Source organism: Cetorhinus maximus, chromosome 6 (genome assembly GCF_964194155.1).
Source record: "Cetorhinus maximus chromosome 6, sCetMax3.hap1.1, whole genome shotgun sequence".
Lineage (NCBI taxonomy): Eukaryota > Metazoa > Chordata > Chondrichthyes > Lamniformes > Cetorhinidae > Cetorhinus > Cetorhinus maximus.
In genome coordinates this window covers 52958051-52970157 of record NC_135884.1, presented here as the reverse complement: position 1 = coordinate 52970157, position 12107 = coordinate 52958051, and the positions used below count along the sequence as shown (strand labels likewise).

The window sequence follows — 12107 nt, the reverse complement described above, 5'->3', positions numbered from 1 at the left end:
CAGCTCGAACACAAGCCCAGAGAGGAGCGAAGACATCACTGATGACCAAAGGTAGAGGCGTCCCAGCAGACACCTGCACCCCCCACCAGCCCAGAGACACACACCTCAGTGGGTATTAGTTCTAGTTCACATCCTGGTGGTCACTGCATGGACACGTGTCCGCAACAGGAGGAGGCAGGGTCAGCCAAGCTTACCGGCACTTGGAGGAGTGCTGGGAAGCAGGCATCTGCGAGCTTTGAATCTAATGATAGGCCTCTGGAATTGGCTTTCCAAGAGATGCTGGAGAAGCTGCAAGAGGCAGGGAAACATGAAGCAAAAATATGAAGGCCCTCAACAGAGTGACACGTGAAACGAAGGAGTCTGTCTGCCTGCTGGCTGATGAAGTGGTGCCAACCTGTGCACACATGGAGGTCTCCATGGGAAGGGTGGTGGACTGCATGGAGAACCTGGTCCAGCAGATTCTGCTGTAGACATGCACAGACCTGCACTCCACCGCTGTAGCCATGGAAGAGCATCTGCAGTGGCTACACGAAGGGGGCATGGGACACCTTGACCTCCCTCCAGGTGCCCCTTCCCTTAAGAAGTCAGGCAGGGGCTCTCGGACACTTAAAGGGAAGAGGAGCGGCATATGGATGCATCTGGGACCTCCACTCAGGTCTCTCTGAGGGTGTCTGACCTTTCTGAATTCTCTTTGCCTGTGACCCCTTCTGCCTTGTCCTCTGTGACCCCAGAGAGAGCCGCTGCCCCGCAGCAGGGCATCCAAAGTAAGCCGGGATCCTCCAGGCCCAGGGTCTCCAGAGGATGGCCACCACAGTCATCCAAGGCAACAGGGCCAATGGATCAGCAGGCTGCCTCCGCCCTTGCCACGGATATTGGGGGACACCTAGAACAAGTGGTAGGGAAAAAAAAGTTAAGAAGTTCTGAATTCACCAGTGCTTGCACAGGTGCACTATGATTTTTACACATATCAAACTTTTGTAAATATAGTGCACTTGTACTTTAATCATGTTTGATGTGGCTTGTTGTGCTACAAAGATGAGACCACTCAAGTCTCTGAGTTTCCAGTAAACAAAGGTTTTATTCAAACATATGCTGGGAGGACACAGCCTAGTTCTACAATGTGTCTCTCTGATACAAAGGCTGCGTAGCATATTTATATTGTTTAATTATCACATTTCACTATATTGCCTAGTACAGCCTCTGGTTACATACCTAATGAGCAGAATTGTTCAGGCAGCCAATGTCTCTGTTGTCTCACTGGGAGGTTAGGAAATGCCTCAGTTCTAATGCCTCCCAGTCTGTACTCTTATCATTCTAACATTTGCTTACCCATCCTGTGAAGGTCATTAAGTTTTACACCTTGTGATTGTCAGTTGAGTTCCCACAGTACATCAAGCCTATGGGCAACATTTTCCCCCCATTGGGGGGGATGTGCAGGAGCGGGCGGGCGGATTCCCGTTCGGTCTGCCATTTTACGTAGGCGGGCCAATTAAGGCCCACCCAGAGTGACGTCTGCTCGGAAGCGCTGTGCACTCCCTGTGCGAGCGGGGGGGTATTCCCTGAGCCGGGAGTGCACGTGAAAGAGCGCACAGCTTTCCTTGAGGCGAAGTGCCGCCTCAGGGAGATCGTTGGAAGTTTAAAAAATTTGTAGAAGTGTGGAAAAGAAATTCCTGACATGTCCCCTCGTGTGACACTGTCACATGAGCTGGGACATGTCAATTTCTTTTATTTCAACATTTCATAAACATTTTAAAGCCCTCATGAAACCTCAACCCGCCCGTGGATGAGGTTTCATGTTTTTTCTAAAGGCTGCCTGGCCTCCTCGCCTGCCCGCCAACCTTAACGTTGGACAGGCAGGTCCTTTAATTAGCTTAATTACTTTTTTAAAGGCTTTGAGTGGCCGCCAAACTGAAAATCTAAATGATGCGGGGTGCCATCGGGACACACAGCCCGATGTCACCCCGCATCATTTTCGGCCCCATCCCCGCTCGCCGATGGGAAGATGCAGCCCCATGTGTTGGCTATATTTCCCATCATGCTTAGAAAGAGCTCACATAACCACATGTAAAGCTGTTAATACTCATAACTACGTTTGTCTACTTTTAAAGCTGTTAACGCACATCTTAATATCAGTGTTAATATTGAATTATTTCAATTACCCCACTTCAGGTTTATTTGCGATACTCATTATGCCTTTGTGCACACCCATCCCCCCAACCTGTCATCTTCCAAAGGCCACCCCATGTCTGCCAGAATCAGGCACCTGCAGGGAGGCAAAATTCTTTGCCAGGGCCCTTGCGAGCCATGTGCAAGAAGCTTCCCATGCAGACTGAGCCTTTGCCTTTCACACTATCATCTGTCTCAGGGCCCTAGCATTGTAAATACTACATGCTGGGGATCCCCTTTGGTTGGCCAGTTGAGATGACCTGCATCCATGCCCACCCCTGATGACCCAACCCCCGAGCAGCATCTCAAGATCTCCACCACGAGGTGGAGGATTCATGGGTGGCAAACTGAGAGAACTGGTTTTAGGAGGGGGTGGTGAGGGTTAAAGGGGGCAGTGGGAGCCGGTAGGGTGGGAGGGTAAGGGTGCGATGATGTTGTGTGAAGGAGCAATGAGGGTTCGGATTCCTCCATTGGCTCCACTAATCCCTCCCTCTGAACCCCTTTCCCCTTGGTACCACCCCATACCCATCCACACCTTTGCACAAGCCCCACACCCCTTTACACCTGCACAAGGACCTCCCCCCCTAGGCCTGGAACCCAACATGGCCCTTCCCACCCTCCCCCTCCATACCAGCTCTTCCATTGCATGACTGCTGCTGAATCTCTCTCTTTCCCCTAGCACTCACAACCTCCCTGCCCCCTCCAGGCCTGCACACCCACCCCACCTCTTCAGTCCTCTCATCCCCATCTTTCCCCCAACACCCCCAACAAATCCTTGCCACCCAGCAGTACCTCCTGCAGCCTTCCGCCTGCAGCTTGATGATCTGGACCCTGGGTGAAGTTCTGCTGGAAGATCTGAACTCTGAGCAAGGTTTCTGGTTGAAGATCCAAACGCTGGGAGAAGCAGCTGGTTAAAAATCTGAACCTGGGAGAAGCAGCTGGTTAAAAATCTGACTCTGGGAGAAGCTGCTGGTTTAAGATCAGGACATTGGTAGAAGCTGCTGTTTGAAGATCGAGATTGTGGGAGAAGCTGCTGATTGAAGATCGGGACCCTGGGAGAAGCTGCTGGCTGAAGATTGGGGCCCTGGGAGAAGCTGCTGGTTGAAGATCCAAACCCTGAGAGAAGCTGCTGGTTGAAAATCCAAACCCTGGGAGAAGCTGCTGGTTGCTGATGAGAACAACCACCCTCTGGATGCTGCTGCACAGAGAAGATCCACGTGTTTAATGCTGCACCCACCCAATGCTGCATGTGGTGTTCCAGGGCCTGATTGCTGGAGGTTTCCACCTTATCCTCATGTCCACAAGCTGCCCCAGGCCTTCTTAAAGTAAGTGCTGACTTTTACACACCATGTTGATCCAGATGCATTCTGGACTGGTGTGGTTTCTCGCTGGCGCATGGATGATTGGACGTGGGGGTGACTCTGGTCAGGCCTTCATCTGTATCCCATTCACCGAATGCAAATAGGTTTCACGCCTGCCTCTGGCGAGAATTGTGACCTGTCATGGCGGCTGGGAGCAGAAGATCCCGCCGTCATTTTACACAGGCAGGAATCCAATTTTTGTGCTCCTGCCACATAGTGCCCCAGCCTGCCATTAAACCCACTGCTGGGGGAATGGGAAATTCTACCCATCCTTGTTGTATTGGTTATCCAAAGTGAAGGTTATCTTTTTATTTGAAGTATTATTTTCCTGTTAATTCATGTGAATTTGGGTTAGTTCTGATTCATCTTAAATGAAGAGCTACAAGAAGTGGAACCTTGTTATTAATTTCTTCATTTGGGGGGTAATTCAGTAAATTTGGTTATTTTGGTTTACGGTTTCCCCGCAGGGATTGTAACATAGCACATTACTGGAAAGCGAGAACAGAGGAGACAAAGGAAGTGATGCCTCAATATGAAAATCTTATTGATCAGCCAAGTGAAACCACAAACTGCATTGTGTGATGAATGATCTTGGCGCAACCCTGTAGTCAGAGCTCTTACTCTTAAGGTTCTAAAAGAGGCTGAATACTTCTCAAAACTGTGTGCATGTACCAAGAAAGGCGACACTGAGGGTTACTGTAGTCAGTGCAATTATTTATCCACATTTGTACATTACTATTATTTTGGTGTTGAGAGTCCATCATTCAATTTCAGAGGATCAGTCCCAGGGACCAGTTGCACTGCAAGTTTACCATCCATCCAGGGGAGGAGGGGAAGTGGGCATGGGCAAAGAAGGGTAGAATAAGAGAAGGATATATTCAATAAGCGATGCAGAGGGTCAGAGGAAATAAGGAAGTGTAAGAGGACAAGGGAGGAGGAGGAAGATGGGAAAATGGAGCAGTTGGAAATATGAAGGAGGGAGAACTAGAAGAGAGGATGCAAAAAGGAATGTGAAAAGTCTGTTAAAGGAGAGCTAAACCCAAAACGTCCATATGGAGAGGAAGAAGGGCTCCAGAAAAGGCTATCTGTTGGTTGGAATGAGGGGAAAATGAAACTTCATTTTAAGAACTTTGGTGTGATCTCCAATCACTGCTCCATCCATTTTTCATTACAATCTCCTATAAGATGTGTTTTTAAAGCATAAAAAGCAAATAGGTTGTAAAGTTCCAGCAGTATTACCTGAATATTTTTGGTGGCAGTAGTTTTCAATAACGTTTCACCAATATGCCCAGTTAGAGCACAGAATTTCTGTGCTGCTGCTATAGCCATGGAATCGCTGGAAAAATAACGTGAATTTCATGATAACCACCATGATTACTGCATTGAAACTAATTTGTGACAAAGAAGAAATACACAAGTTTTGAGTCAGCACAAAATGCTTTGCGTCGATCCATTGTTAGCCTCGCTAAAGCCAAAAACTTAGCATTTCGCCATGGATCTCCCCTTTATGCATCATGAAATTGTTGGCTTTGTGCCATTAGCACAAATGAATCTTAGCACAGCCCTGTAGGGATACTAATTCATGTCATGTGGACCCTATTAATGACAAGATTTAAGGGCCTGACATTACGCTCAACCTTGGAGACCCAAGAAGGGAACAATGAAACTGAATCAGAAGGTAGTAGATCGTGCGAAGAGTTTTAATTTTTTTTAACCTTCCCTTTCTGTTCTCTTTTCAGTATTCATGGCACTTGCCACATGATGTGCCTCTCCAGCAATATCTGGAATTAAGATTTTATGTGATCACCTAAGAAAATGTAGATCATTGTGTACAATCTTAAAACATGTCATTGTGTTTTTTTTTACTTTAAATATTTCATGATCTCAAGGGTGGAATGTTCTTTGAGGGCTTCAAAATTCAAAATGTTATTGTCTTGCACTCTGTACCCTGGAGTTTCCTCTATTTATAACTTCATGAACACATTTTATAAAGAATCAGTGTAATTTTATTTGGAACAGTTATCCAAAAAAACTAGTCTTTCGATAAAGCATTTGTGTTTATCCAGACGAATCAGTCAAGATAAGTTTAAGCTAAACACTTGAATTTTGAATTTCAGCGGCATTTTTTTTCTGCTACATAATTGTTTTTCCTTGTTTTTTACTAGCATCAGCTCCTGATTTTTCAATGAGCCCCTTGAAGAAATTGATGCCTGTTCGCATAGGTAGTGAGGTCATCATTGAATGTAAACCAAAAGCTTCGCCAAGAGCAACCTTCTCTTGGATGAAGGGAAATGAGATTCTGCAGGAAAATGAAAGGTAATTTCTTGAATGAAATGTGTCCTTTAATCCTAATAGCTGCTTGGATTGTGAAATTCCTCAAGTCAATACAAAAAATGCTCAATGGGTTGATGGCAGGGGCTTTATTCTTTGTAACTTAACCTTTTTTTGGATAAAATTCTCCAACAAACAATTGATCTATAACATTAACCATGAGACCACAAAAACAGTATTGCTGACCAACCCTTCTATAAAGAAATTAGCATATATATGTAAACCTCTCCACTACTTCACTGAATCGTACACATGGATGTTTGTTTTGTCTTATGGTCTGTCACTGGATATTAATATCTATATTATGAAAAAAACAGATGAAAATTATCTTTTCTTCCCTATGCATGTATCGATCTTTCCACATGATTGTATGGAGGGCATAATTGTGCAAGGTGTTTCTTTGTGTTTGTGGAGCTTCAAATTGTAGAATATGAATAGCAGGTTCAGAAGAATAGGTAAAGATTTAATTGTTTTTTTTATTTGCTTGGGATTTTCCACAGAATTAGTGCTGGTGCTGCCTTCTGCAGGACTAGCTTTTCTGATCTATTTTCCCCATTGGCTCCATTACATTTTGGCAGGGAGCCCCCTGTGAGATACAAGATAGAAACAAGCCAAGATGATAATAAAACAGTGAGCTGGTGATTGATTTAAGCTGTCATAAAACCACATACTGTGGATGTGAAATTGCTTTTAGGCTGAATATGGATGATTAAGTATACTTTACCTTGTAATTAAAGAGCAAGTCAGGATTAAGGAGTGAGGAATGCAGAAATAGTACTACTGCTCCTTGAGAATAATTAATTTAGGTGGACAGAAGTTAAATAGAAAAGGGGAAAGGATGCTTGCTTATCTTATTTATTATATGTTTTTCTTTCACTGACGTGCCTGTTTCATTTTACTCTTTTGTGATCTTCATAGTATTTAATTTTGTGCAGAATGCAAAATCAGCAAATACTGGGAATGAAAAAAAATCATATCACATGAGTAAAGATAAACAGATCCATCAGTTGTATGCCGTAAAATAAGCAATTTTTTGGTTCAGCAAGTTATTTAATATTATAAATTACCAATGTAATTGTTATGGGCAATTAAAATCATTCCTCCACAGTGAAATAAACATAATTCATACCTTAAAAAATGAAGAAATCCATTCCAGGAGCTGAAAGTGAACAATAGATGATATTGCTGCAAAATATTATTTGTCTTAGTTACGTTTGGCAGGTGACCAGGTAGCTCAGCTGGTGCAACACTTGACCTGACCAGAATGTTGTGAATCCTCTTCTCAAGGCTGCTTGTCAGTCAAGCTTACTTGCCTTTAGTGGGTAAGTTGTATGTCTTCATGGCTGCACCTCTAGATGGAGCATCAACTCTTTCGAGTTATCAACAGTCACAGATTGCAACTCTTTCGAGTACAATCACAGTTCTTGGTTTTCCGGGAGTGGGAGATGAACCCACAACCCTCTGATTCAAAGGTGAGGGTGCTATGAACTGAGCCACAGCTGACACCTCTAGATGGAGCATCAAGTGGAACAAAATTGTGCCATCTCAGGAGAAAGGGAAATTGATACAGTTCAACTTGCCCCACTCCCTCTTGTGGCAGAGGACCATAGTGTGGAACAGATAGAAGTCAATAAACCATACTATCCCTTTATCCTGCCTGAACAGAAGATGCAACAGGAAAAGTTTGGAAGTGAACAATAAATCTTTTCTTCCATGGTCAATTTTGCTGCATTTTCTTGTTAAACTAGATGTTTAAGGATAATGCTCGATGTTGTAACAGTTGGCTGCTAGATTAATACAAAAGAATGTTGGATAAAACAAGATTGTGGAGATTTAAAAGATGAAGAATTAATCATTCTGCTTTCACAAGTATGTGTTCAAAGCATATCTACTAGTAGCATTATTACATGAATATTTCATTGTTAAGAATTAAGCTAATGCTTTTCCTGTTAAGTAGTGTTGAAAAACAAATATTAAATGATCATTACTTTGTCAGTTTTCATTTCAAGGGCAATATAAGGTTATGAACACACTAAATGTCAGCCATGGTCTTTCTTCAGGTTTAAAAATAATGAGATTGAAATTTCACTCTGTGACACTAGTAGTCAAGATGTTGGTAAGGAATTCCTTTTCCGCTCTTTTAAACAGGGTTAAGACTTTCATTAAATTAGCAAGCAGAAAAAAAGTCACATTTATGTGTTAATGCAATGATTAGTAGTACCACCCAGTGTAATTCCAAGCTTGATATTTGTACCGGCAAAATATCTTTTACTACATTCTGCAAATTTAAACTGCCAAATCTACACAAATTCAAAAGTCCAATGAAATAGTGAGGAAAGTGCTTGTGTTGCATCAAAAAACAGCTGAAATCGGAAATTAAATATTCATGATTATAATGATAATAAGAAACAAAATATAACATTGCAAACAAAGCTATTTTTATGGTAGATCTTATAATGGTTGATATCGCCGGGACACCCTGGTCCACTCCTCCATCACCCCCTACTCCTCAACCCCCACCTATGGCACCTCCCCATGCCCACACAGAAGATGCAACACCTGCCCCTTCACTTCCTCTCTCCTCACCGTCCAAGGGCCCAAACACTCCTTTCAAGTGAAGCAGCATTTCACTTGCATTTCCTCTAACTTAGTCTACTGCATTCGTTGCTCCCAGTGCGGTCTCCTCTACATTGGAGAGACCAAACGCAAACTGGGCGACCGCTTTGCAGAACACCTGCGGTCTGTCCGCAAGAAAGACCCAAACCTCCCTGTCGCTTGCCATTTTAATACTCCACCCTGCTCTCTTGCCCACATGTCTGTCCTTGGCTTGCTGCATTGTTCCAGTGAAGCCCAATGCAAACTGGAGGAACAGCACCTCATCTTCTGACTAGGCACTTTACAGCCTTCCGGGCTGAATATTGAATTCAACAACTTTAGATCTTAAACTCCCTCCCCCATCCCCACCCCCATTTCCATTTCTTCCCCCTCCCTTTTGTTTTTTCCAATAATTTATATAGATTTATCTTTTCCCACCTATTTCCATTATTTTTAAATCTATAACTATAATACCCTGTCAGTCTTTCCACCCCACCCCCACTAGAGCTGTACCTTGAGTGTCCTGCCATCCATTCTTAATTAGCACATTCTCTTAGATAATATCACCACCTTTAACACCTCCCTGTTCCTTTGTCTGTAACATCTTTTGATTATCTGCTCCTATCACTGCTTGCTTGTCCCTACAACCACACCCCCCCAACTTCTCTCCACCACACCCCCCCCCCCACCCCCGACCTTAAACCAGCCAGCTTATATTTCACCCCTCTCCTAACTTCACTCAGTTCTGCTGAATGGTCATGAGGACTCGAAACGTCAACTCTGTTCTTCTCCGCCGATGCTGCCAGACTTGCTGAGTTTTTCCAGGTAATTCTGCTTTTGTTTTGGATTTCCAGCATCCGCAGTAGTTTTTTTGTTTTTATCGATATGTCCTTGTTGTGCTGGGGACATATTAACATTTCTTTCTGAATGCATGATGGAAAGTGTTTGCATATGGAGTATAATGTGTTTTGAGAGCACACATACCAAAGAAAGTTAAAGACAGAAACTTGTCAGATTGCTGGCATGTCCAAATGAATACTTGGCACTTGAAAGCATTTAAATGTTTCCAGGATTTAATGTTTGAAACCATTGCTTAATTTTACAATTTTCTGTAGGGAGAAGTTTGATGTGCTAGTAGTTCTATAGTAGCTTGTTTTCTTGACATGGCTATCCACTAATAAATGTTAATTATTAGGTTATTACTGATGCCTGTTATGAACTTTATGTAAAGATATCCCTGATTTATATGCTTGAATAATTATTGGCATTTTTCTTCCAAGGCAAAGATGCTTTATCAAAGATTATTAAGGCACTCTGACTTGAGCTAAAGAACATTGAAGTGGCCTGCTATTAGATTTAACATAGAAACAGAAAGAATTAGAATTGCAGAACTTTGTTAAAAAAATTACTGTGGGACGGAGTGTTGGCATAGTTTACCACCGAGTAAATTAACATCAGCGAAAGTTGCTTCTGAGCATTAAATCCTCAATCGGTTGCAAAATTTCAGTCATCACACGCTTCTGTTGGATTTATTCTGTTTTATCTCTGTGACCCTTTTGCTGCTGTAATTTGCCAAGTTGAGAAATAGCAGCTGGATGGGTAATCCATCTTCATACCTAGGACCTTGTCACGTGTGAACTAAGAAGAACAACATTGCGTCCTTACCTTGGTAGATTTGGTAGAACATATGTTTTCTCAAGCATCATTTAAGTAAATTAATCTGACCAAAGTAACTAAAAATGTTTTTTTTCTGTTGATGAAATAGTACCAGATCTGCATGCTCTCAATCTTCAAACTCATCAGTAATATAGGGCAGGATTTCCCCCCCCGTCGGGGGCGAAGTTGAATTGCGGGCACGCACAGGCGTGCATCCGATTGGCACCCCCAATAGGGGGGCCATTTTATGTGGGCGGGCCAATTAAGGCCCGCCAAGCGTGATGTCTGCACGGAAGCGCTATGCATTCCCTGTGCAGGCAGGGGGGATTCCCTAAACCCGAGAGTGTGCTCTTTTGCGCATGCGCATGAAAGAGCGCACTCATCTCCCTGAGGCTAAGTGCTGCCTCAGGGAGATCGGCTGTTCTGTCACAAATATTAAAACTAGAAAGAAAAAGAATTCCTGATATGTCCCCTCATGTGACATTGTCACATGAGTTGGTACATGTGCATAATTTTTTAAAAAACTTTAATAAAATTTTTAAAAACCTACATGAAACCTTATCCTGCCTGTGGACGAGGTTTCATACTTTTTTCTAATTCCCACCGGGGCTCCTGGCCTGCCCACCTACCTTAAGGTTGGACGGGCAGGTCCATTAATTAGTTAAATGACTCTGTCAGTGGCCTCAATTGGCCATTGACAGGTCAGCGGGCACACAGCTGATTTAAGTGGGGCGCAGTGATGTCGGGAGTTCCGCCCGACATCACCGCGTCTCATTTTACACCTCGGCGAGCAGACCCCAATGGGAAAATCTTGCCCATTAATTCTAAAATTTAGAGACAAAGGGCTAAAATCTGACATGCTTTATTTACTTTGTTTTCCAACATTAATATGACAGTAATCTGATATTTTTTCCATTCTTTTTACAGTTTTTGTGCTCCTAATGAGTTTGGTGTATTACACCTCCCAGAGATACAGAAAAAGATCCCTGTATGTTCACATATTAAGCATTGAAAGAAAATAAAAAAGATCTTTAAACAAAGTGTATTGCAGGAGGGTAGAGGTGGAATTAAAAAAACTTTAAAAAGCTAAATGCTTTTAAAAATTCAGTTCAGGAAGGAAAAAGTAAATTTTAAATAAACTGAAAAAAAACTTCAAAAACATCCCAGGTGCATTCACCAGTTTCATTGATGTACAGTGGTCACTTTCTTAGTAAATTTGTTTTTAAAAAATATTTAGAAGCCTTTACAGGGTGCCCATTGCACCGAAAAAGAGAAAGTTTTATTTTAAGAGTCTCTGCAAAGTCCTGCAAATGGGTGCATTTAACAAAAACTTGTCGTGGTGATTAATCCAGTCTGAAGGTATGGACAGTTTTGTCAGTAGGGCCGATGTTTTATAATCTAGCTCAAACGATGCAGAAACCTGATTTGCACAGGATTAATTTGAGCTTGAAATTTCATGACCTTCTGTGCTGGTTAGGACAACTTAGCAGAAGTTCTACCCCATTTTTCAAATACAAGTTTTGTTTGAAACCTATCCTTAACCTTTCTTTCCTTGCAACCTAGAGCTCCATCTCCAGCTTCCCTTTCTTCACCAATGTTCTTGAAAGTGTTGTCGCCTCCCAAATCTGGGTCTATCTTTTCCATAACACCATTTGTGAGCCTCTCCAATTGGGTTCCTGCGTCTGCCACAGCAGTGAATGAGGCGTAATCGCAAACAAGATACTCCGTGACTGAGACTTTGGTGCATTTATCCTCCTCATCCTTCTTGACTTTTCTCTAACCTTTGACACAGTTAACCTTGCCACACTTTTCCAAAGCTTCCCTTTCATTGTCCAGCTGAGTGGAACTGGTCTTATCTGCTTCCACTCTTACTTATTCCAATAGTAACCAGAAAATCTCCTGCAAGGGTTATATTCCCACCCCCAAACAGTTCCTTCTGTTCTCTTTCAGCTAGTGTTGTCCCTTGGTGACACCATTCGAAGACACAATGTTAGATCC

General features: G+C 42.9%; 1 protein-coding gene across 4 annotated transcripts in view; it reads left to right on the top strand.

Annotated features, from left to right (window-relative positions):
• The window catches only part of LOC144681763 (contactin-4-like), a 1677954-nt gene that overhangs the window by 959332 nt on the left and 706515 nt on the right, over positions 1-12107 (top strand). For all 4 annotated transcript variants that reach the window (XM_078543733.1, XM_078543732.1, XM_078543731.1 and 1 more), the window contains exon 11: positions 5693-5843. In XM_078543733.1, coding sequence (XP_078399859.1) covers positions 5693-5843 — 151 coding nt within the window. The remainder of the gene's footprint in view (positions 1-5692; positions 5844-12107) is intronic.